The 26539-nt window shown below is 38.7% G+C and overlaps 2 protein-coding genes and 2 long non-coding RNA genes across 4 annotated transcripts in view; 2 read left to right on the top strand and 2 right to left on the bottom strand.

The window, feature by feature from the left end:
- The window catches only part of LOC148188145 (uncharacterized), a 16761-nt gene extending 6021 nt beyond the window's left edge, over positions 1-10740 (bottom strand). The window contains exons 1-2 of the long non-coding RNA XR_015778235.1: positions 10658-10740; positions 7631-7753 (exon numbers count right to left, since the gene is read on the bottom strand). This is a non-coding gene — a long non-coding RNA (uncharacterized LOC148188145). The remainder of the gene's footprint in view (positions 1-7630; positions 7754-10657) is intronic.
- LOC148188146 (uncharacterized) lies at positions 1597-6498 on the top strand. The gene is made up of 3 exons (XM_088085958.1): positions 1597-1659; positions 2710-2785; positions 3380-6498. Exon 3 carries the CDS (start codon positions 3534-3536, stop codon positions 5328-5330), a length of 1797 nt encoding a protein of 598 aa, XP_087942084.1. The 5' UTR covers positions 1597-1659; positions 2710-2785; positions 3380-3533; the 3' UTR covers positions 5331-6498.
- LOC148188147 (uncharacterized) lies at positions 10713-16743 on the top strand. The gene is made up of 4 exons (XR_015778234.1): positions 10713-10926; positions 15466-15640; positions 16340-16382; positions 16613-16743. It is a non-coding gene; the product is annotated as an uncharacterized LOC148188147 (long non-coding RNA).
- Positions 11864-24812, bottom strand: il20rb (interleukin 20 receptor subunit beta). Its single transcript, XM_042498200.2, has 7 exons — positions 23890-24812; positions 22668-22794; positions 19377-19567; positions 17353-17477; positions 16631-16778; positions 15479-15630; positions 11864-13901 (listed from the first exon to the last, which is right to left on the bottom strand). The coding sequence occupies exons 1-7, from the start codon at positions 23960-23962 to the stop codon at positions 13809-13811; spliced, it is 909 nt and encodes a 302-aa protein (XP_042354134.2). The 5' UTR covers positions 23963-24812; the 3' UTR covers positions 11864-13808.
- Between the last annotated feature and the right edge of the window lie 1727 nt (positions 24813-26539).

Here is a 26539-nt window from a genome sequence, read left to right on the forward strand (position 1 = left end):
TGACATTTCTCGACAACTTTCCTCCCAGAATGTACTTCACTTCATCTCTGTCTTCTCTGATCTGAGTTTCCAGCTGCAGAAGTACTCTCAGCTCCAAGCAGTTACAGTATCAGCAGTAAAAGTACACAAGAACTGACTTCATGTAAAGAATAAGCAGTAGAAGGAAACAAGTAGTGACCTTGTGTAGTTAAAGTATCAGCAGTAAGAGTACACAATTATTGACCTAATGTAGCTTAAGTTGAAGTAATTAAAGTACCAGCAGTAAGAGTATACAAGTATCAAGATCATGTAGTCCAAGTATAAGCAGTAAAAGTACACAAGTATGTACTTTGTGTAGTTAAAGTATCAGCAGTAAGAGTACACGAGTGTCGAGTTTATGCAGTAAGAATATCTGCAGAAAAAATACACAAGTACTGACTTTGTGTAGTTGAAGTATTAAATTTCTGAAATATTTGAAATTGTGTGACAGAAAAGAAAAGAAAGGTATTTTTTTCTTCATTTTCTTGATTTATTTAGATTTTTTTTGCTTGTTCTTGAAACGTTTTTAAATTTTGGGGCCATTTCTTGTGAAGTTTCTCGTCGCCCTCGTGCCATGTTTTTTGTTTTTTTTTTTTTGCAGACATTTATCGTCACAGACGGATCGGCAAACCGAACCAAGTAAACGGCAGAAAGCAGCACGAAAGAGGTCTGAAAACCCAGCGGAGGTTACTTCTTTTTAATATTTCTTTCATTTATTCAGTCTCTTAATTAATCATTAGTTTGGATGGATGTTTCAGCTGTTCGGGAGACGGACGGTTGTGGTTTTTACGACCGTTCTTTGTAACAAAGATGAAGAAATTGAGATATAAAACCACAGTTTTGTTCAGCGGAGGGTTAACGGTTAAACGTTTGCTCTGATAGTCGGATGATTCGTTAAACGTTGTGTAAAATGAACGTTGAGCTCTCTGAGGGCTGTAAAGATTTTTCTTCCACTTTCAGTTTACAAACATGAGATTATGTCCCTGTTTACCTGCTCAGGTCAGAAGATTCGTTTATTAGATCATAACATCAAAGTTCAGGGAAGGAAATTAGTCAAGTTATTCAATTAACTCTCCGTGAACTAGAAACCAGGAAGGTTTTATTAGGGGCCACTACTGCAAAATGAGAGAAGGCCGGGGCCCGTCGCAGCGGCCCCAAACATGTTCCTAAGATTCTGTGACATTTCACAGATTTTAGGACATATTCAGGGCTTCAGGACGTGAGGGATTTTAGGACATCAGGGTCTTAGCTCGGAGCTCTGTTGGGTGTGTGGGGGATCCTCCGCTGGCACTTGTTAATTTTTTTTTGGAAATTTTTTGGAATTTTTCCAAAAAGTCGTCACACTCTTATCATGTAATGATCCATTAGCATCTCCTCAGATCACATTAAGTTTATGTTCTTCGTGTATCTCATCGCCTGCCTCGTTATCTTTCCACTTTATAACCTGACACGTTATTTATCACTCAGGCAAGACGCTGCACGCCACGCCAAAATATGTGTGTGTGTGTGTGTGTGTGTGTGTGTGTGTGTGTGTGAGAGAGAGAGAGAGAGAGAGAGAGAGAGACTATATATAAAAAAGCAGCTGCAGATTAACCTGCAGCAGAAGTCGTCCTCTCCTCCTGATCAGCGACAAACTCGACGGTAAGTTATCAAACGCACTGATCTGATTTCATTCCTGTTTTTACCATTATGTCGCTTTTTGAAGTCATTTCAGAATAGTTCAACAATCAATGTGAAATCATGTATTTATTGTGGCTTTGAAAAATGTCAGCTGTTCATACCTCAAAACTCGGCATCCGCGTTATATGTGTATTCATTTTTAATATGTTTGGGTTTTCTATAGACAGCTGGCGTCCCCCACGTCACCACACCTGTCACAGTTTTAGTTTGAGTATGGATTAGTTTAAAGTCTAAATTAGTCTAAATTCATAGCACAGTTTCAATACCATTTGTAAAAAAAAAAGGTCGTAGTTTTCAGACAGAAGCAGACAAAGGCAGTCGTGGCAAAACGGCAATGATTAACTTAATAAAATGACCTAAAAATAAACACAAAAAAGGAGAATTAAAACAACAACAAAAACCAAGAAAGTCTTAAAAAAAAGTTCTGAAAATAGAAAAATATGTAAAGTAATTTTACATATAAAATTACAGTAATAAAAATATATTTTTCTGGCCATTTTCCTCTATTTTTAAAAACCTTCCCTTTTTAAAAAACTATTTTTCAGGTTGTTTTTTTGTCACTTTTTACTAATTTCTTGCAATCCGTGGGAGATTTCTTGCCAAGCTGCTCATTGCATTTTCTCTTTGTTTTTCCCTGAAAAATTTAAGTCAATTTTCACAGGTTTCAGTTTTAAATACTTGCAAAAAGGCATCTGGACGCAGCACAAGAAAACTGATGCTGATCCAGGTTTCAAAGGGTTAACAACAGTTCTGATTTAACTCATTACTGTCTGTTAGTGAACAAATAAACTAACATAAACGAAAATTGAACTGAAATTTGATGTCCTGCCTTGTTTTCTAGCTGTAACTCCACACAGATTCTTCTTTATCAGCATCAAACTTTGGACATTTAAACCCCGCAGTGACGTCGTCTGCAGTATCACACGACACACGAGGCCAAACGATAAATGTCATTACTGAATCATAAACTGAGGTGTGATTTAAACGGACTTTGCTCTTTTTGTATTTCAGGAGCTGGAAATGATGATTTAAATGCTGAGCAGCAGAAATCGAAAGAAGACGACTAGACTGAGAACAGAAATCAGAGGTTTGTTGTATTTCATCTCCAGCTTTTCAGTGTTTTTTATTTATGGGAACATAAATAAAAATAATAATAATGACGGTGGTATTTTTATAAGACTTGTTAGCTACTGCTGACACAGATATCTCTCCACAAAATCACTTTGTTATAGGTTAATCATTTGAATCGTGAGCAAATTGGCCTGATTTCTTAAAAACAACAACAAAAAAAACATGAAAAAGAGTCAATCAGCAATTTAAGAAGAACTGACCCAAAAAATGAGAAAGAAATAAGTAAAAAATTACAATAAAATTACCTGAAACAAATAAGCGGAGAAATAAAAGATCAAAAACAGAAAATAATCTGAAAAATGCTAAAAAATCAAATTAAAACAATTAAAACAATAAAAATCTGTAACCCAATGTTATATTTTAATATATATATATATATATAATTTTCTGGGGCTTTTTTGGGGGCTAATTTTCAGATCATTCAGATCACAGAGTTTGTTTTACCATCCATCACAAAAGCTGCTGTTGCACCAGCAGCACACTGGTGCACTGCCCCTGGATCTGCAGCTGTGAGTAAAGTGTGTTTTGGATTTCTCATATTTCGATACAGGTTCAGACCGGAGAGCGCGTCACGGTAACAGACACAACTCTCTCCAGCGGGATGGACCATCTTCTCTGACCACAAAGAGTCATTACGAGTACTCCTCCTGAGGCCTGATCCTGGTGCCAACTGATTATTCCTGTAAATACGTCCCCTCGCCATCATGCAATCCAGACTTCGGTCGGGTTTTAAGTCCGCCTCTCCAGGATCAAAATCAAACAGCGCTGGAAAAAAAGAGCGCCCCAAGATCCCTGTTTATTCACAACCTGTTACTTCAACGCCAAAATATTGGAATTCAGAGAAGCGTGTGCACGTTAAATGGCTTGCTGATGCTGTTAAAGCGAAAAGAGCATTGCTCAAACCGTGCTCAGGACCTCCGACAGTTTATAAAGTTCCCCTGGAAGAAGAACAAGTCAATGTTTGCGGCTGCAAGCGATTCAGATTTGGGAAAGAGTCCACCAAACCGAATCGCACCGTGATTTTTTTGGGAGCAGCTGGAGCTGGGAGGTCGAATCTCATCAATGGGATGATCAATTATGTTTTAGGCGTCGAATGGGAGGATCCACATCGGTTTAGGTTAGTCGATGAGGGTCAGCCGCCTTCTGAGGTCACTGTGTACAAAATCAACCACCAGGAGGGTTTTAAAATCAACCACTCACTGACCGTTATCGACACTCCCGGGTTTGGAGACGCAGGAGGTTTAGAAGACGAAGCCGAGATCACAGAAAAGCTCGGGCATCTCTTCTCTGCCGAGTTCGGCGTCTCTGAGATTGACGCCGTGTGTTTAGTAGTTGAGGCAGCTTCAGCACGACTCGCACCGTCACAGATATACGGGTTCGACTCTGTGCTCTCGATTTTTGGCAAAGATGTATTAGAAAACATCCAGGTTCTGGTGACATCCGCAGACGGCCAGAAACCGCCAGTTCTGTCTGTTATCAATGCTTCAGGTGTCCCATGTCCTCAAACTAAATCCGGGCTGCCGATACACTTTAAATTCAATAATTCGGCGTTGTTTGCGGACAACAAATCAGAAGGCATGATAGAGGACAACGAGAGCTTCGATGAGATGTTTTGGAACATGGGGACAAACAGCATGAAGATGTTTTTTGCTGCTCTGAACGTCACAGAAACCAAAAGCTTGAAGATGACCAACAAAGTCCTGAGGGAGAGACAAAAGCTCGAGAAGGCGGTCCAACAGCTGCAGAAGCAGGTTCAAGTCGGGTTAGCCAAGTTTCAGGAGATAACAGAGACAGCTGACAAACTGAGACAGCACGAGGCGGAGATCAGCAGATGCAAGAAGTTCGAGTTTGAATCCACAGTCCTGGACGCCATTCAAGTCGACATTTCTGGGACTGGACTCTACCTCAACAGCTGTAAGCAGTGTTACTTCACCTGCCACTGTCCCTGTCGCAGGTCCCATAACACCGGAGACAAAAGACGCTGCTGTGCGATGGGAGCAGACGGATACTGCACTCACTGTCCAGGCAAATGTTTCTGGAGCCAACATGTTGATCAGAGGTACAAATGGGAGAGTGAGGAAGTTCACAAAAAGCGAACCGTGAAAAAGCTGAAGAGGAAGTACCAAAACGCCAAAGATGTGAAGAAATGTTATCAGGCTCTGATGGACAAACAGATACACGAATATGAACCTGTGCGGGCTGAGGTGGAGGTGCTGACGGAGACGTCCGTGAAGAGTTTGAAAAGACTTAAAGAGACAGCCCTGCAGGCAGATCGTCTCCTCACTCCAGAGTACATCGACACGATTATTGAGGGAGAGAAACGTGAGGCCGAGTCGGGCTGGAGGCGGCGAGTTCAGTCCCTAAAGGTCAGGAGAGAGAAAGCTGAGGTCATGGCTAAAGTAGGCAGAGGAGAGAAACTCCTGCCGAGTCCAAATACTGACCTCCTGAGTCCCGACAGCGACGACATTGAGACGATTACCAAGAGACCAAGACTAAAGTAAAAGAGCTAATAGAAAGGATGAACGAGACAGTTAGCGTCCCACTGGTTCCCTCGTGAAATACCTTACGGTATTTTTGATTATCAAAAATAAGCTCTGTGACGAACCATGTTTATGGTACTTACAGGTTTGTTTCGGCGTGATAATCTTCACAGATAAACTTCACGTCTGTGTCTTCTGAAACGCGAACGAATTCTCCAAAAGCAAAAATCTGTTAGGCTATAAACCAACTACATCGTGGTCGCACGACTTAAACATCACCACCACGAATCTTCAACTTCTGATTAGATTTAGCTCTTAATTTTCTACAAAGCTCTCTCCTGTTGCGTGACATCATCGAGCTAACGATCATAGCTATGTCACGCTCGTCTCACGTGTAGTTTCTGTGTCCTCTGTGATGACGTCTAACGACAAAGACTTGTTAGCAACCGGCTTTTTTAAGATGAGTAAAAACTTAAAACTTCAAAAATCTGGTTAATACAGACGTATTTTATGTTGCAGAACAAAACGTCTAAATATCTTTAGCCTGTGTTAACCACAGACCTTATTTAAGGCATTTTACCCTCGAGACGAGGGCCATAATAACGCCTGATCCTGACGAATCTGAGCTGAAACCAATCGAGGCCGAAGGAGACAGACTGCAAGCATCTGAATTAAGGCTGAAAAACGATTAAATTTAAAAAGCGCTATTAATCGCTGAATTCTGTGAACTAAGCAGCCATACATTCATAATTTTTTCGTCCTCTGTTTTTCTGAAATGACAGGATCATTTTCTCGATCTCAAGATAACGAAACTGTGTTTTCCCGAGATAACGTTATAATTAATTTGAGATCTCCAGATAACAAATTAAATGTGATAAGCAGAAAAACAGATGTGAGATTTCTGTCCCGTGTGAAATGCCACGCTGACTGATGGACACTTGATTTTTGCTTTTATGCTTTCTTTTCTAAAATGTTAGATAATTAATATTAAATGCGTGACTGACAGCGCATCAGTCTGCTCCTCTCACCCAATCCGTCAAAACTGGACACAAATTTATCCAAGTTAAACAGTTAAACACAAAGTTATCCTGGAAACATTGAGACGATCTGCGGGATGAAAATGGCAGAATTTGAACTTCTAACCTTTGCATTAAAAGTCGACCTCATTACCAATCAGCCACCGAAGAAATCAGGTGATTAGTGTGTAATTACGAGTTTAAAAATAACTACAGACATGCAAATCGGGTTTTGACAGGCTGAATCATTGACTGCAGGATTTCCCACTCATTCATTGACGGGTAGATTTTAGGATCTGAGCTGTTCTTTAGGAGCAATGTTGAACATGTATGGTTATTTCTACCACACTTGGCGCACTGAAAGTGAAATTTAGCCGCTCACATCACAGATTATCACAGCTTGAAGAACAAACTCTGCTGCACTTTTTACGCTTTAACATGCTGAAATACTATAAAAAATAAAAAATGTAACAGTTTTCCTTTTTTAAATTTAATATATTTAATATTCTGGTGTTCAGGTTTTTCTGTGCCAATCATCACATCTTTGACATATACATGAGATCTACAGTCAGCCCGAATCTACAAAACTTCAGACATTCATCATACTTACGCTTTTGTACTGCATTCCTTGTTCATAAATAACCAATAAAGAAATATTTTTGTTCAGTTTTGTCACATTTTTTCATGTCTCTGTTTCTGGATGGATCCTTACAGACATATACGTTTGTAGTCTTGTCTGCAGACTTTTCAGACTCGGAGTGTGAAAACGTGTGAAAAAGTCAACAGTCACTGTGCTGATGATGATGACGAAGACCAAGTGAATCCCAGTTTCACTTCGTACTGCTGCACAACTTTAAGATGTTGTATTTTCTTTGATTTTATATACTCTATTTTTATCTTATGTTATTAATAATGTCAGTGGGTTATATTTCATCTATTTTATTTTCTATTTTGTGTTCTGTGCACAAAATTTTTATCCCTATTTTATCTTACTTTTACTAGTATTATCAAGTGGGTTTTATTCATTTGAAGATTCATTCTATGTGTTTTTGTTCTGATTTTACGTTATTTTTACGTGCAGGGTTTATTGTGTCTTTTTGTCTTTTATGTGAAGCACTTGGTGAATTTAAATTCTTTCTTGTAAAGCACGTTGGGCTGCATTTCTTGTATGAAAGGCGATGTACAAATAAAGTTTATTATTATTATTATTATTATTATTATTATTATTATTATTATTATTATTATTATTATCATGTCTTAGCACTCAAGAGAAACTGTCATGCGTGTCACTGGCTGTGTACTCACTGTGTGCTGCTGGAAACACCAGCAGACTCCTCACAGTTCAGACTTCGTCCACACGGTGGCTGCAGAGCGTCAGCTCTGAATAAATGATCAGCCTCCGACAGGAACGACGAATGGAGAAACCTGCTGTGAAGTAATAAAAAAAAAACAATTACCTTACAAGAGCAAGAAATGATCCCACAAAAACATCAACATTCAAACTGCGAAGTTACTGATGAGGCAAACGTCTGCGATGACAGCTGTATCATGTTTTGTTTGAGTGTAATGAACTTTAAAGCTTCCTGCCAAAGTATGACGTCAACCAGCCGCCTGTGTTTAAATGAACTCTGTTATTACAGTCAGATAAGACAAACCTTATCTGGGAATTAGACGCTTTTCTGAAGACCGTCCCGCCCTTGTTTGCGTGTTATTTGCTGTATTGTGACCATGGCGTGCACTATGGCCAGTAAAAAGTGTGATTTTCCTCATGCTGTTTTTGCCAAAGTTATACCTCCAGCACCCATACGTGTCCACTTTTTCTTCTTTGAGAGGCAGTTTGGAAAGTGCGGGAGATTCAGAAAGTATACTTCCACTGTTATTTATGAGGAATTCTGTAAGACGCACAAATTCTTGTTTTGTTGTGCAGACATTAACAGTGATGCTTCCTTTGCTTCACCACAGTCACGTGATCCTCACAGCAAGACCTGAAATGATCGTCTTCTCAGCTCCTGACCTCTTTTGGTTCCACCGGAGATCTTCCTCTTCCATCCCGCCGTCTGTTTCGGCGTACTCCACGATGTAGCTCGAAATGTGGACGTCTTGTCCGAGCTCGGCAGGTTTCTTCCAGCCAACTGATATCTCAGGTTTTCCAGGAGAGCTGCATGGTAAAGTTTTAATGGATCCACTGACTTCGTGGGCCGGACCATCACCTGCTGAGGTCGCCGCTCTGAGTCTGAACATGGACTCTGCGTTAGGACTCAGACCGCTCACCCCTCCAAATCGGTTTTAATGTTGCGGACTGTCACACATAGTTGATCCGAGCATGAAAAAAAGGATTATTTAAATGTACTGTGCCTTGACAAAATTTTAATCGTCCAAAGTTTTTAAAATAATGTTTTTAATGAGTGGAAACTCAATGTTACTCAATGTGTTTACCACCAATGTTATTAGGAGTATTATTTTTAATGTTTCAGATTTCCTTTAGTCAGTCGTCAGTGTTTTTTTATCTGCTGTAGTACTCTAATACTCTGTAGTCAGCTAGTCTGTCACAAAATCACATGGTTTCCCTCCGACTCTCCGACTGATCTGGGTTTAAGCCAGAGGTGAAGATCTGAAGGATCTGTGGAGGCGTGAAGGTGGATCTGACTGAGAAGTCGAGGACACTGGAGACCTGAGGGCAGCAGAGGGGCCGATATTCTTTAAACCTTTTTAGTTTGGCTGTTAATTGAGCTTTATCTATTTATATATTTTATGTCTGGTTTATAGTTTTACTATTTTCTTTATCAATTTAATATTTTTACATATTTATTCATTGTACTTTCTGTTTTTATCCTTAATGTACCTCTTTTTTTACATTTGCATATTTTACCAATTACTCATCTACTTATCTATTCATTTATTTGTTGCTATTATTATGTTATTTATTAATCTTTTAATCTGTAAATTTTGGCGTTTGGGTCTGTGGGGATTGACTGATTTCTGAAGCCAGACTCAAGTGGACGTTACAGGAACTGCATTTGGTGCAGACGGAGCCAGAAAAAAGCAGCTTCTCGTTCGTGTAAAATCACTGTCAGTGTTGAGTGGGAGTGGGATGGGAGCAAAATGGGAGTACAGAGAAGTTAAAGAAAAACGAACAGCTAAAGAGCTGAAAGAAAAGTACCTGAAAGCCACAGAGGCTCAGACACGTGTTCAGGCGCTGACTGTGAAACTGAGGGCTGAATATGACGTGTTTCAGGGTGAGGTGAACAAATGATAGCGAGCTCTGCTGAGTGTTTAAACAGACTTAGAGAGATCGCTCTGAAGCCTAATCCTCTGTCCACTGCAGAGTGCACTGACTCGATTATTGAGGGAGAGAAATCTGAGGCCAAACCGGGCTGGAAGAAACGAGTTCAGTCCCTGACAGCCATGAGAGAAAAGGCAGAGTACATGACGAAAGTAGAAAAGGGAGAGAATCCCCTCTGTGGTCCAAAGTGATCCTTAAACCTAAACGAGATACCTGAACTCATACCGCTGAGACAAGAGGATCTCTCCTCTGACCGATAATGAGCAGAACAAAAAGGACTGAGACTCCAGTTCAGACTGAAATGACTTTGACCAAGAAAAGATCAAACATTTTTCGCTGAGACAAAGAGAGAGTTTCTTCTGTACTTCCTCACACCTGTGACACACACCAATGTAAAGGCTTAAATCTGTCTACTCTCAAAGCTATTATTCATTATGATACTTTTTTTCTTGTTTTTGTACCTTCTCTTCAGTTACTTCTTGGGAAATTTCAAAAGTATAGATAATGAGAATACTTTTTTCATTATTTTTTTTTTTTACATTTCCATTGATGTGCATTGAATTTGAATTGTATTGTCCTGTTGTAATGAGGTGGCTCCCACTGAATGATGGAAAATTATTAAACGATAAACAATAAAATCAGATTGTTTATAAATTCTTTCTCAGGTGTTGGCTGTGTCCTCTGATGTGTCATTATACACTTCGGCCCTCTGTTGCTTACATCTCTTGGGGAAACAACTCATAAATATATATATATATATATATATATATATATATATATATATACATATATATATATACATATATATGTATATGTATATATATATACTAAATTGATTCAGATTCAGGTTATTAAACAAAATAAACCATCCAAAAAAATGATGTAGCATTGACTCACCTGGCAGTGCACATAAGTAGGCATATGTATGCTAGCTGTTAGCTTTGGTTGTATCCAGGTGTAAACAGGTTTCCATGACGCTAACATGAGAGCCTGCCGCCTGAGCGAAGTTACCGGATGTTTCTACTCACGGTTTGACTGAATGAACTTACCGGATGTGAGGTTTTAGCTCCACCCGCGAGGAAAATCGGTCAAATTCTGGTGTTGTGCTGCAGGCACCGGAAGCACAGCTCATAACTTTAGCTCCTCTTTGCGTTAGCAAACCTCCAAACAGCAGCCGCGTACTTCTCAGCCGCTCAGTTTCCTGCCGGAACTTTCCGTCCACTTTCTTCTTCCGGCAAACTTTACTCCGATGAAACATGACGCTGCCGTCCGCACACTCCGCGCACTGTCGGCGCTAACGGAAGCCGCACCTGTTCAGGTAACAAGCCGCCATCCCGCAACTGTCGAGCTCGTGAGCGTGCACGAGCCCTTGTTTGGCGCCGTTGCGCGCCCCGGCCTGTGACGCAGGGTCACGCTGAACGGCGACGTCCTGGTCCCGCCCCCGCTGTGCTGTGATTGGCAGAAAGTCGCTATGATGTAAACACGTAACACGCACGTTTTCCTCTCTCTCTCTCTCTCTCTCTCTCTCTCTTTATCTATTTATTTATTTATTTGTTTGTTTGAGAATTAAATAATAATGACATCAACATATAAATATGTAGAAATTTTAGATAAAATAAGAATGAACATATAAAAAAAACCCAAACAATTCATTTCACATCAGGGAATTTCCACAAATAAATCCTCAAAATTTTAATTATATTCTAAAAACATATTTTTTTTGTTGTTTGTAAGAGCAAGAAGATTTAACTTGGATTTAAATTCAACCAGAAAAGAAAAAAGAAAGAGGATTGTGAACATAAAAAAAATCTGTTTATGAATAAAGAATTTCCTCAATAAAATAAAAATAATGACGCGAGATAATTTTTACTCAAATTAATCTGATCAAAACCTCATTCTTATTCTGCACTGAAAGAATCAATGGATTCATGATTCATCACTGCATAAAAATCTGGAAATAAGGCCTTTTGAAATTGACTTCTTTAGCATAGTATTTTATGCAGTATACATAGTTTTTTTTAAATTATTGCAAGGAAAATTATGTCTTGTGTAACTTGTGAAGTTGCTGTTTTTTTCTGCAAATTGAGAATTAAAATTGTCTCATAATATAAACAAACTTATATTTAGTGTTTGTATGATATTTGTCATTTCTTTTTTAAAAGATCATTTGATTCAATATTGAATTTATTGACCTTCAACGTGATAAACTGAGGTCAACGTTTCTTTGAGTGAAAACAGTCAAAAACCAACAGAACTTTAAAGCACGTTGAATTTATTGACATAAAATATTAACATAAAGTATCACCTTTATCTCACCTTAATGCACATGGACATACACACACACACACACACACACACACACACACACACACACACACACACACACACACACACACACACACACACACACACACACACACACACACACTTGAGTCTAGTAGTATAGTAGTAGTATAGTAGTAGTCAAGTATAGACACCTGGTCAAATATTACTCCAAAACAAATGAAACAAGTTGCTGAGTCAAACTGTCACTTGAGGTAAGCACAGGAGTACTGACTGTGACCCCTATGAAACCTGCAGTGATGTCACTTTTCTTTATGCTGCATTCAGACATTTTTCATAAGTTTTTAAACTTTTTGAAACTGAGAAAATTGGTTTACTTTCTTTTGAGAACTTAGGAGAAAAAAACACAATCAGAAACTTGGCAAGAAATGTTGAAAAAAATCCAAAATAACATATTCTCATATTCTAATAATTATTGTTGTTTTTGTTTTTAACATTTTTTCTTTGGCTTTTTTTTTCACATTTTCAGGTAATTTTCTTGTATTTACAATGTTTTATTATTATTATGTATTTAACAAACAAACTGAACAGAGGTACAAAGATGATTGGCAGGGAGGCAGAGTGTCGTGAGGTTGGAGGCTGTGGAGAACAGATGGTGTTTGAGGAGTTTTTAAATTAACTTAAGGACAGTACTTATGTAAAAGTACTTTGTTACTGTCCATCACCTCCAAAACGCCAACACATTCTTATCCCAAGTCCTCACGTTTTGCTGCTTGTCAGTCGACTTCTGCGTCCACATATTACGCTCCGGGTCTCCTCCTGCGTCCACATATTACGCTCCGGGTCTCCTCCTGCGTCCACATATTACGCTCCGGGTCTCCTCCTGCGTCCACATATTACGCTCCGGGTCTCCTCCTGCGTCCACATATTACGCTCCAGGTCTCCTCCTGCGTCCACATATTACGCTCCGGGTCTCCTCCTGCGTCCACATATTACGCTCCAGGTCTCCTCCTGCGTCCACATATTACGCTCCGGGTCTCCTCCTGCGTCCACATATTACGCTCCGGGTCTCCTCCTGCGTCCACATATTACGCTCCGGGTCTCCTCCTGCGTCTGCTGCTGACGTTGGAGGATGCTGCTTCTGTGATGTCAGCATAAGCACATGGTGGGATTTTGCTGCATGTGGTTATGTTTAGACAATAAAAGCACATGGCAACAAACGGCAGGACATTGACAAACGCACATGGTGGCTCGAACAGTTCGGATTAGGGGAAGGAGGCACAGGGCAGCTGGAAGAAAAAAAAACATCAGACGGGAAGCTAACACAAAAAATTCAGACGGGAAGCTAACACCAGACTCCCATATGTCTCTGTTGGATCCATCAACCGCCCCTCCTGCCCGCCCTTTAGGAATCTTCATGCTACTCATATTACGTCCTTAGTGGCAGCGTTTCAACTTGACACCGTCCAGCGGCGTATCATGCAAACACGAAAGGTGGCTTTTGGCGTCAAATTCTTACGCCCAAACCACTTCAAAAGTGGCGGCATTTAACGGCCTCTAAATGAGAACAGGCTGAAAACTCGGAAAGTTGAGCTCAGCAGCATCTTCCCGAAACATTAGCGTACAACATAAAGTTCCCAGGTTCAACTTTTGGGATTCTAAAATGTCGTGTTGGACGTAGCCCCCGCAATGTAATGTTTGGGTTTGTTGACTCCCATTTTGGAGCCTCAAATTCAGCTTTTGGCTGTTTTCTGGAGCCAGAGGAGATCGTATTTGGCTGAGAGGAAGGAGCTGTGGAGGAGCGAGGGGCGGAGCTGTCTCACAGACTGTGTGGACGTCTCACAGGAAGTCGACACACTTCTTTTTTTCAGCCGCTGAAGTCGCCGTTTCGTGGTGACTCTTCAGAATTTGAGATCCTTAACTCGCCAGTGGATCGACGCTCACGTGGATCTGCTCACAAAGCTCCGCCTCCTCCGGGCTCACCGGGATTTTAATGTCCCAATCAGGGTCCTGCAAGAGAGGGTGTTTTTTTATTTTTAATTTTTTCACAGTTTCAGAACACATTTAACACTTAGAAATATACTGCGATATTTTTAAGAATCCAAAATCAAATAGTATGGAGTTAAGCAGAGAAATTAATGTGTGCACTTATTGATATTTTGTAAACCAAAATCCCTTAATATCCAAAAGTATACTTACTATAACATATATTTATGATTTGGGACCTGCTGTTTTGATACATTTTAGGAAAATTTTAAATATCTTTCATGTTTGTTTAACCCTTTAAAAACTTTACATTATCACTTTTCTTGTGCTGCTCTTGGACATTAAAAAGTATTTGCCCTTTAAACTCAGTAAATCAGTGTGATTTCTTTCAAAAACAAGGGGAAGTTTTGCGTGATTTCCTGTTTTGTTGCTCTTTGTCTTCTTCCCATGTTTTTGAAAGAAATCAAGAAAATCTGATCAAGTTTCAAAGGGTTAAAAAATGTGAAAAGCTTAATATCCACATCAGAATGTTGCCATAATAAAATAACAAAACAGTAAAGCACAATATTGACTGAAATGATGTCCAATACTACAAGACTAACAAAAGACTTAGAAAATGTGCGTATATAAATATGTAGTCAGGGCGGCTCTTAGCACAGGCGATACAGGCGTTCGCCTAGAGCGCCACACACTGAAGGCTAGAGCCGGCCGTGGGTGACATACAGATAGACAGAGAATGCGCACGCCTTTTCATTGGGTGTCGGAGAATGTGCGCGCTCTGTTTTTGGATGTCGGGGAATGTGCACAGTCTTTCTAAGGGTGTCGGAGAATGTGCTCGCTATGGTGCGCAATATATAAAACTGAGAATCAAGGAGGAGGTAAAGAGATTCAAGAACAGAGGCATGTCTTCTTTTATAACATAAAAAAGGCTGTTTTGTGTGAAGATTTCATTTGTACGAGCTATCTCAGCCAAAATTAAGCAAAGATAGATAATGGCGCTATAATGATGCAGTGATAGCTGCTGAGAACTGAGGGGTGTTTATGAATCATCTGAATGTCAGGACAGTAGTTTATACAGCTCACTGCTGCTCTCAGTGCTGCTCTTTATACCCAGTAATGTGCTGAAATTAGCTGACCGATATGGACAAATAATTACTCATATTTTTGGGCATGTGTTACTGTTTCAATGTGGTGCATCCTCTCTGATTTTATTAATGAATAATCACAACTAAGAAATAAGTGATGCATTGCAGCAGGTGTTTGTCCTCCGCTGTCTGCTGCAGGTTCATATCTTTATCTTTGCAGTAATCGGTTAATGTCCACTATAAGAGTCCAGATGTGGACATTTTAGCAGAAGCTCCAGCAGCTGCTGAAGAAGAAACTTCTAATCTGCATCTACACGTCTTTAAGTAAATTTAGACTATTATTGTTGGTCTCTGCGAAACTGCTGTTAGCATTGTTGTTATTACTTAATATAACTGTTAAATCTTGTTACAAACTAAATGCAGGTCTCTCTGTGTGTGTGTGTGTGTGTGTGTGTGTGTGTGTGTGTTTGGGGGGGTTAGTAATTTTATACGTGTGTCTATAGGGGTGAGACTGACCAGTGAGTGGGGCACTGGCTCTTTACGGACAAACGTTAGACAGACGTCTGGACGACAGTGGACGACGGACCAGAAGACAGCGAACAGGAGGGTGGCCATGATGACGACCGTCACAGTCACAGCGGTCGGCTTCTTCCAGGCGCCGTCCGGACCTGCAGGCAGGTGAGGAAAAACGTTTCTTTAACACGTGTGAAAGTATTCATTTAAATCCTTTTATCAATGATAATACTTTTGCAAAATGGGTCATTTAGATTTGACTGTAATTTCAAGATAAAATATTATGACTTGTTCGTTATTTTCTGACAAGGAAGAGAAAGGAGTTCCTGGAAAACAGTGACATTTCGAAAAGTGAGAAAATTGTTGGTATGTTTTTTAAAGTGGTAACATTTTTTGTGAGGAAACCTGTGGGGAAAGTGAGATTTTGTTTAAAAAAACATAGGAAGGGCATTTTTGAAAAGTAAAAACATTGTGAGAACTTTTTTTGTATACTAATCCAGAAATGTGAGGGATTGTTAGAAATTAACCTTTTTTTAAAAACATTTTAGAAAAGAAAAAATTAGAAGCTTGAAATATTGGGAATATTTTGGGAAGTTAAAACGGATTGTGAGAATATTTTTGGTAAAGTTATAAAAAGAAATGCTAGGTTCTTTCAGAAAGTAACAGCATTTTGCAAGATGAAGATTAATTTGGGAATATTTTGTCAGAATAAAGACCAGGAGAACTCTTGAAGCCACAGCATTGTAGGAAATTTTTTAAAAATGAATGAATATTTGATATTTATGATTAGGGCTGAAGTTGGTTAAAAAAATAAATCAATGAAATTAGAAGATAATTTTTAAAACGGCACATGTTTTTGCACAGTGATAGGTGTGTGTGTCATGTTGAAGCGGACCTGAAGGGTTGGGTGAGTAACAACTTTTTTTTTTAAGTTAAGTTAAGTGGGACTGTTTTGGAGAGAATCTGGAGCAAGGAGATATTTTATTCAGAGTTACCTGTGATTGAGAGACGTGGGGATGCGGGGATTTTTTTTTAAGGACAGAAACTGTAGCTTTCATGTCAGTAAAGACAAGTGACACAAATGTGTGTGTGTGTGTGTGTGTGTGTGTGTGTGTGTGTGTGTGTGTGTCCTAGCAGTCTGTGACTGTAACCCACCAGCGATGGAGACACACTGGGCGTCGGTGCTGCTGCTGTGGAGCTGAGCGTCCAAGACGGTCTGAGCTGTGACGCAGTACTCGGATCCCTCCTGCAGGTCGGCGACGTGCAGCATCTTCTGCTCAGCTGGTATCATGTGAACCTCAGCCTGAACCAGAGAGAGAGGGAGAGAAAATATAGTATGAGCCAAGGAATTAACTAAATACTGCTAAATAAATTAGTAAACACATAAATAAAGTAAAAAAAATGCAGCTATTCTGAAGAGCACATTTACCTGCTTCAATAAAAGAAGAGAAGATAAAAGGAAATGCAGGCAGGAGGAGGAATAAATAAGAGGTACGAGAAAGAAAAGTAGGGATTAAAGAAAGGAAGAAAGAAAAGAAAAAATAAATGAGGATGGGGAAGTGGGGAAGAAACAAAGGGTTAAAAAAACAAATAAAAGACTGGGCATCGAGGATAAGGGAAAGAAAGAGGAGGAGGAAGCAGGAACGAAAATAAAGACAAAACATCAGTGAAGAAAGAGAACTGTTAAACAGCTTCATTTAATTTAATTTATTTTAGATACATTTTATGTCTCGTTTTCCGGGATGATGAAGAGGGGGGGCAAGAGGTAAGAAGGCGAGAAAGAAGAAGAGCGGGATAATGAGGCGAAACAGAAGATCAGAAATAGAAACGAGGGGAACCTGATGAAGGAGAGGAAGTGGATGGAGGTGACCTCTGACCTGCAGCTCGTCGCCTCTCCTCCACACCGTCACGCGGACGACAGCAGTGAGAGGAAGCTCTTTGAAGGACACCTGAAGGGCGCCGCCCACCGCCGTCACCACCGTCTGCGGCGCCGTCAGGACCGCTGTCGGCACAAAATTCACACTCAGTCATTTATTCGTTCTGTAAAAATCGACACGTTGTACAAAAAGACCACAAAGAAGCAAAGAGACATGAAATTACAAAACAGACAAAATAACTACAAAACGACAGAAAAAAGTCACGAAATTACCTCAATGTGACACAGACGACTGACAAAAAAAACAAAAAACACCCACAAGGAGACACAAAATGATACATAACTATTTCAAACAGACACAAAACCACTACAAGGAGTAACAAAGTGATTCTTAAGTATCACAGAACCAAAATATACATTAAATTACCCCAAAGAGGCCAGTATGACAACAAAAAACACATACAAAGAACGACTAAGAAGACACAAAATGACTGGTGACGGACATAAAACGACTTAAAAGGACACAAAATAACTTTGAAAAGGCAAAAAACAACCACCAGGAGTCACAAAATGACTACACAGAGATGCAAAAAAACCCAAAAAGACAAAAAATTACCTCAAAGAGAGAAAAATACCTCAATGTGATCCAAAAAAACTACACAGAGACAACTACAAGAATATTCAAAAGGACTGCAAAAAACCACAAAATGACCGTAAAAAGACATAATCTCAATGAGACCCAAAACAACTGCAAAAACAACACAAAACAAATACTAAGATACACAATGACCAAAAAAAGACATACAGTTATCTGAAAGAGACACAAAACTGCCTCAAATACACCCAAAATAACTGCAAAAAGACTAAACCTATTTTAGTCTCTTTTCTTCTTCCTGTTGTGATAACTGTGTGTGTGTTGATGCATGTGTCCTAAATGTAGTCCAGATTGTGTATTTGAGTGTAATCAGTGAATTTGCAGCTCAGCTCCTACAATAAGTCTAAAATACACTGTGGAAACTAAATAGTTACATTCAGACTGTTCAGGTCCAAAAATGCTCCATTGAAACCCATTCAAACTGACATTTTTGATCCCACAGCCATCAGAGCAGAAAAACAGGACTTGTATTATTTCTGGGTGTCATTCTGGGCTTTTGACTCTGAATTTGTCATTTTGACTATTTTCCACCTGATGAGGTCATTTTGACCATATTTGGCATATGGAGGAAATACATGCTATTTCCACTAGGTGACCTGTCACAGTCAATGTAGCTGCTGATCACTGACATATCCCAGACTGTCAGCAGCTACACTCACACACTGACATATCCCAGACTGTCAGCAGCTACACTCACACACTGACATATCCCAGACTGTCGGCAGCTACACTCACACACTGACATATCCCAGACTGTCAGCAGCTACACTCACACACTGACGTATCCCAGACTGTCAGCAGCTACACTCACACACTGACGTATCCCAGACTGTCAGCAGCTACACTCACACACTGACATCTCCCAGACTGTCAGCAGCTACACTCACACACTGACGTATCCCAGACTGTCAGCAGCTACACTCACACACTGACATCTCCCAGACTGTCAGCAGCTACACTCACACACTGACATATCCCAGACTGTCAGCAGCTACACTCACACACTGACATATCCCAGACTGTCAGCTGCTACACTCACACACTGACATATCCCAGATTGTCAGCAGCTACACTCACACACTGAGCACGGAGGAGACTGAAAATAATGCATTTTTATTACCTAAAAACATGGTGGCATCATGACAAAAACCTGACATTTAAGGGATTAAAATTCTAAAAAATTAATGAATATTTGATATTTATGATTACAACTGATGGGGGTTAAAAAATTAAGTTAATGAAAAAAATAATCAATATATATTACTGTTTTAAAGCCTGATTTAGCACATTTTGTGTGTCATATTAAAGGGTTAACATCAGGTGAGAAAGTGTGATCAGCTGCTGTGTTTCGGCTCCTGTCGGCGTCTTACTTTCTCTGCGGTTGAAAGGCGGGCTGAGGTCGGTCCAGGACGACAGCCTGGAGCCGCACTGCGCTCTGACGCGCAGGTTGTAGTCTGAGTCGGAGCCCAGGTCAAAGGTCAGGTCGCAGTGAGTGTGAGGGGTCAGCTGGCACTCGGGAGCGTCCACCCAGCTGCCGTTCAGCACCGTCAGCTCGAACTCACTGCAGAGACACACGGAGAGCTTTCACACCAAATATTCTGCCTTATTTTTATTATTATTATTTTTATTATTACTATATTTTTATTGAATTTTCATATCAACATTTTTATTGTTATTTGTATAATTATATTTTTGATTGATTGATTTACATAATATGTATTATTATTTATATAACTATATTATTATTATATTTTATTAACATTTAAATAATAATATGTATATTATTTATAATTATATTATTATTTGTATTATTTAAAATAATTATATTATTTTGGATTCTTTTCATTTAATTATCATTATATTTTGAGTGCTTTTTTAGTTGTTTTCCTTTGCTCACATCAGCGTCTCTGAACAGAAACTGTGAGTTTGATAATAATAATGACATAAGCTCAGGTGCACCGCTGCGCCTCCGTCGCTCTCGCGCCTCTGACTGAGTCTGTTTATCGCAGCGCCGTGAACGCAGAATTAAGATGAGTCAGCGTGTCGCCGTGACGACAGCAGGAGTCGACCTGTTCGGTGACATTTATCAGAGTACTAATGAATCAGCTGAGGATTAATTTATCACACTAATAGGACAGGTTTTCTTCACACACACACACACACACACACAAACACACACAAACACACACACACACACACACACACACACACACACACACACACAACTTTATGTTCTCAGAGCTCTCAGAGATGAAAAAATGCACACTAATATTTTCATTTTTAACCCTTTGCAATTTGGGCTGTTTGGCTTGATTTCTTTCAAGGACATGAGAAAAAGGAAATGACCCAAAAAAAAGGTACAAAAAATTTCTGAAAATAATTTCTGAAAATAATTTCTGAAAATAATTGAAAATATAAATACAGAAGTATAAGTACGTATTGTATATACAATTACCTCATTCAGTCCCACTTTAAAGACTGAACACCCCTTTAAATGAAATTTAAAGGGGGGGGTGTGTTAAAGTGGTTAGTTAAATGTTAAAATTTCTTTAACCCCTTGAAACCTGAATATAACTTGATTTCTTTCATAAACATACAAAGCAGGCAATGAGCAACCTTTAAAAATGGTCAGAAAAATTGCAAGAAATTAGTAAAAAGTTGCAAGAATATGACCAGACAATATCCAAAGAAAAGTAATTAAAAATAATAATAACAATATATACAAGTAACGATAATTTATTGGAATTTAAATAATTGTAAATATTTATTCTTTATTTTCTATTAATCAATAAATTAATTAACTATTAATTAGTGGCAATAACATAATTTTATGAGAAATCAACTGTAAAAAAATGTCTGCTGATATTTATGAAAACAGTAAACGCTTTAAAATTATTTTTATTGTAGAATAAAAAAATCATTTTCTGATGGATATATTTGTGTATTCATAAATATGGTTATGAAGTATTAAATCATGAGCATATATTTTTAAGTTGATAACCCACACAAATGAAGTTTTCCATATTATCTGAAAAAAAAAATACTAAAGAGAAATTTATTTTAAGATAATTACTCACAAAGATAAAGTTGTCCCAGCATTTTTTTTTTACATTATTTAAAAGGAATTTTGAATTTTTAAGAGCTGAAAAAGTTACGTTACAGATACGAGCTTTTAAAAAAACATGAAACTCTGCCGGGTTCATGAACAAGTGAGCGGACTGACGACTTCAAACCGGCCGCAGGATCGTTCCTGACAGATGATTAAAAAATGATCGACAGCTGACGAGACGCAGAAACCGGAGCAGCTGTGTGTGTTTGTGTGTCAGCAGAGAAAAGACACACCTGCTGATTGTTGTCGTACTGCAGGTGTGTCTTTGATTCCTGTTTGTGGACGAATTACTTCAATTACTCAGTGGCTAATTATCAGGTAGGAGCAGCTGCTGGATGCTGTTTCTCACATTAACCCTTTGAAACCTGCATCAACATCAACATTTCAGAAGCTATTTAACCCTTTGAAACCTGAGCAGCTTGGTTTGATTTCCTAAAAAGAAATGGAGGGGAAAAGGGCGATCATCAACCTGGTAAGAAATTGTGAGAAATTATTAAAAGGTGACAAGAAAAAAAACTGAAAAAAAGGACACACACACACACACACACACACACACACACACACACACACACACACACACACACACACACACCAATTTTGCATACACTGGTGCTCATAACTCAGTTTTATATTTTTTAGTATATATATATATATTTTTAACTGCTTTTCAAAACTATTCAGTTATTATTGTTATTATTGTTATAACTTTATTGATGTAGGTTTAAAAAACAGAGTTGACAAAGCAAAACTTGCTTTGGTTCGCCTCTGCTTCAAAGGTTATGACTTATTATTGTTATGATTATTATTTTTGTGTGTGTGTTTGAGTTGTATAAGCGGTTTTGCGCACCACTCCTGTGCAGAAGTCGGCTGACAAATATGTATATTTGGGACGTTTTCTTTCCCCTACAGTCTGAGAGAATACATGTTATGAAAGAAAAATTGCACAAAACTCAAAACTGACGAGCGCATGGAAAAATAATAATAAATAGATCATATTATATAGATAATATTTTATGAAAAATATATTGTTCTTTTTACATGTGTTATTAATATATTTTATTAATATATTTAACTTTTTTTTGGTAAAAAATTACCATTGTCAAAATCTTCTTAGTGGTGTGTTTAACTGATAATTCTGAAGTTAAAGTATGCTGTTAATCTAATTTTTTTTAATCAGTCTCTTAATCTGACTTTCTGTGTGACTCTAAAATAAATGCACATTGTTTCCTACTGACGATCTTTATGAACACAAATATACAGTTTCATTGGTAATTTCCTAAAACAGCAGATCATTGTAGTATATCAAATAATAATATAATATAATATCAAACAAGCAGGAAGAAATACTGCATTGGTGAGGGAGTATTTTCACTGGCGTATTAATCCACATTTGGTGCTCTGGTGAGTGTTGGTGGCAGCAGGATGGTGTGTGTGTGTGTGTGTGTGTGTGTGTGTGTGTGTGTGTGTGTGTGTGTGTGTGTGTGTGTGTGTGTGTGTGTGTGTGTGTGTGTGTGTGTGTGTGTGTGTGTGTGTGTGTGTGTGTGTCTCTCACCCCTGAAACTGCACAGAGTAAAGGACTGCGGCGCTGCAGGAAGCCTCCGGCGGGCGCCACCTCAGTACGTGTCTCATGTCGACAGACTCCATGAAAACTGTGCTGGGAGGCGGCAGCATCCACACACCTGCCGACAGAAGGAGGTCAACTTTGGACTCTTGTCTCAGGTTCAGGTTCATTTTAGTAGTTTTTTTCTCTTCTTCTTTTGTCCTCTCTTAAAATATTTATTATTTCTTATTACTATTAGTTTTAATATTATTTATTGATGTGCAGCACTTAATCATCTCTGTTTTTTAAATGTATTTTATAAATAAATGTGGATTGGAGGTCACCAAAAGCAAAAGAAACTTCAAAATAAGATCTCTTCTTTGTTCTTCCTTTTTCTCCTTTACATAACTGAGCTCACTTTTGTTTTCCTCAATATTATTATTATTATTATTATTATTATTATTATTATTATAAGAAAATCCAATTTCCTCTGTATAAACCAAACTTTGCACACGCCAAACTTCCTCAGCTGCAAACACAAGCCAATGGTCCTGATTGTTCCGATAATGTTTGGGAAATGTTTTGGAAACGGAGGCGTATTTTATATTTGCAGTTATAGAAACCTGCCTTTTTAAATGATTTTTGGGTTGTTTTTTTACGTTTTCCTTTATTTGGATAAGACAGATTAAGGTAATGGGCGCCCAAAGAAAAGAGAATTGCAAGCAGCAAAATTTTCCTCTGGTGCTGCTCAGACGAGTCAATGTCATCACTGTCACACGGCAACATGAATCAGCAGCACAGACACATTTCACTGACACAAACCACAAAGAAAAGTTCATTAGTGAGTTTAAGCGGAGCTGAGAGGTGGACTTACATTTTTTTTTTCTTACCTTTGAGCACCCCTTTAAAAAAAACTTGTTACTTGGTAACTGTCTTGTTTTCTTGTTATTGTTTTTTGGCTAATTTTAAACAATTTTTCCTTTTTTTTTTTTGCTTTTTTTTTGGGTAACATCTTGTTAAGTAGCTTGTTGCCTTCCCATTGTATTTTCTGAAGAAATTAAAGCATTGTCCTTAGGCTTTAAATGGTTAATGTTTCTGCAGGTGTATGCAGGTCAATGTGTTCGCTCATTGATTTTGCTGTTTTTTACTTTTTGGTTATTTGACAGTAAACTGACCTCTGAACCTGATCTGAGTCGTTTCTGAAAGTGTTAAATCTGTGTGGAAATGAACTCACAGCCTGTGAAGTCCAGCAGGACCATCATCATCATCATCATCATCATCACCAGCAGCCTCACAGCTCGTCTCATGACCGGACAGTTCGTCTCCACGACCAAAAGGAGGGAAAGAATCTGGTCACGTCAGGTCCATCACGCCCAAATCCAGCCAGCGGCCTGCATGTGAACTGCTGCAGAATACAACATGTAATCCAGATCCCTGTCCAGAAAAAGAAAACCAGGATACTCCAAGATCCAGCTCATCCCAGAGGTGAATAAATCCTTAAATCCACTGTGAGGAGGACAATAAGATCCCAGGTTATCTCTCAGTTTAAGATCCACATGATGCAGAATCTGAGCTTTCAGATTCGTCTCAACTCAACAAAAAGCAGTTTAACGTTTAAGAAGCAGAAGCCATGTGAACTGCTGAAGATCTGCAGAGAAAAAACTGGTGTGTCTGGATGCTGAGGCTGGATTCAGGGCTGCAGAGCCGGTCTGACTCGTTGTGGGCTGCCTCGGGCCATCGGCTGTCAGCTCTAATTTACAGGTTAAACTCAGAGCACCTGATGAGCTCTGTGGAGCACAGCTGCTGCCATGAGCGGCTCGTTCTCCACCACAGCTCTGCGGGTGTTTCTCTTTGATTCATTGACACAGAAACATGTTTTTGTTGTGCACAAGCCAGAAAATGGCAAATTCTTTCCTCCTTTTGATTTCAGTCCTGATCCTGGTCTCCTCGGACGGCACCTCTTTCCAGGGTAAAGTCAGAATTTAGTGGCGGTAACACCACAAAGTGACATGCATGGTGCTAAACTGCTGCCAGATATCACAGTGACAGCATTGCGAAAGTCGCAGACTGGATTGATCGGATTAATTAATGCAGACAATGAGGACGCTTGTCCCCATGGGAACAAGAGGACAACACAGAAAATGAAGTTTCGAGTTCATTAGTCACATAGACAGTCACACAAGTGCAATGCACAATGGAAACTGTTCTGGTTAAAACCATCAACAAGAACTGACCCGAAAATGACCAGAAACTGGTAAAAAGGAACAGGAGAATTACCTAAAATTAGTAAAAGTAAAAAAAAATATTATTATTATTATAAATTAAGTTTTAGCACTTTTAGCAATTTTTAATTTTTGTTTTTCTTACTTTATTATTATTAATTAATTTATTTATTCTTTTTAAAATTATTATTCTTTTTAATTATTTTAGGTCATTTTCAAAAAGTACCTTTTACTAGCCCAGTTTGGCTCAGTCATGCAGGCATAGACAAGCAGCTCATTTTTATGGAAGTTATTTGGATGTAGCCTATAACACCAGGTTGTTGGCTACCTGCTGGAGTTATTGTTAGTTAGCTGCTTACAATCTGGCAACAAATACTAAACAAATATATGATTTTTCCTTCAAATGCAAATGATTTTCCTCAACATGTGTTAGATAAATTTGATATGTAAATTGTTAATGAAATTGGATTTGGTTTTGTGGAGACGTCCTTTTTCCCTTCAGAAGCAGAATATAGTGTCCAGTCTGAAAACAAAAATGTTTCTGTGTCTCTGTTGGACTCCTTCAGCCGAGAGAGGACAGACAGAGAGTGAAGACTTTGGACTCTCATGATGGTCAAACATTAACTGTCCTCGTCCATAAAGCAATAAAACAGAGAGCAGCTCACACAGCCTGCGAACCGTCTTTTTATTTTACATTTGTTTTAGCCTGAAACCATCAGTCCTAACGCCGACCCACAAACATCATCAGTGTGTTCGTCCCTTTTTTCAGTTATTTACTGAAACTCAACATATCAAGACATTTAGTTTCATCTTACCATGTGTCTTTCAAAAACATGGTAAGATGGCAATGAGAAGAAATTACCCCCAAAGATATGAAAAGGTAAAAAACAAAAACAAACAAACAACAAAACATTAAAATCAGTTTAAAAAAACAAACAAACAAACAAATACAGAAAAACAAAAAATAAAAAACAAAAACAAAACAAAAAAAAATTTAAAAAAGTGCTCAGAAATTATACTTTTGTAACATACTTTTAAATATGTAAATATCATTTTCCCCTCACTTCACTTTTTTTTTTTTTTTTAACAAAGCGTCAAACATTTCTCACCAACTTGCTTTTAGACTTTTTTCCCCTGTTTTTGAAACAAATCACACAGATGTGCTTCATTTTCAAAGGCTTAAAAACTTGTAAAAGCACAAGAAAAGTGATGTTGCTCCGGGTTTTTAAAGGTTACACTAATGAAGAAGTTATGTCACTGCATCAGTTCACACCTCATTCATTTGACTCAGTAGGACGGGACCCAGATTCCTTATTTGGACATGAAAATGTTTATCGTCTCTTTACTTCCTGCTGCAGAAAGCGACTTCTCCTTTCCTCAGTGATCATAAACATTTCGCTGCTTCACTGGAGGAAACGTGTTAAAGGTGAACGTCAGCGTGCGAACAGAGGAAAGCCTCTGCTGTGCTTTTAGTTCCCGTTGACAGATTACAAACAGAACGAACAAAACAACAAAACCTGCTAAAACTGATGTTTGAGCTGCTGAGTGTGAAACTGCTTTACAATAAATATTATATCAGTTTCATGGCAATAACTGCTGCTGGTTATTTTAGTTTCAAAAGAAGAGAATATTTCTGTTGTCATTTGTCATTTTTTTCATTTG

Source organism: Plectropomus leopardus, chromosome 12, assembly GCF_026936395.1.
Source record: "Plectropomus leopardus strain MGB_pleo_1.0 chromosome 12, ASM2693639v1, whole genome shotgun sequence".
NCBI lineage: Eukaryota > Metazoa > Chordata > Actinopteri > Perciformes > Serranidae > Plectropomus > Plectropomus leopardus.

Excerpts from the sequence above, each read along its gene's own strand:
- il20rb (XM_042498200.2), bottom strand. The coding sequence starts at position 23,962 with ATGAGACGAGCTGTGAGGCTGCTGGTGATGATGATGATGATGATGATG. Across the intron at positions 16,779-17,352 it reads GGAGAGGCGACGAGCTGCAG|GCTGAGGTTCACATGATACC; the intron begins GTCAGAGGTCAC and ends TCTCTGGTTCAG. Across the intron at positions 15,631-16,630 it reads CCAGTGTGTCTCCATCGCTG|GTCCGGACGGCGCCTGGAAG; the intron begins GTGGGTTACAGT and ends ACCTGCCTGCAG.
- LOC148188146 (XM_088085958.1), top strand. The coding sequence starts at position 3,534 with ATGCAATCCAGACTTCGGTCGGGTTTTAAGTCCGCCTCTCCAGGATCA.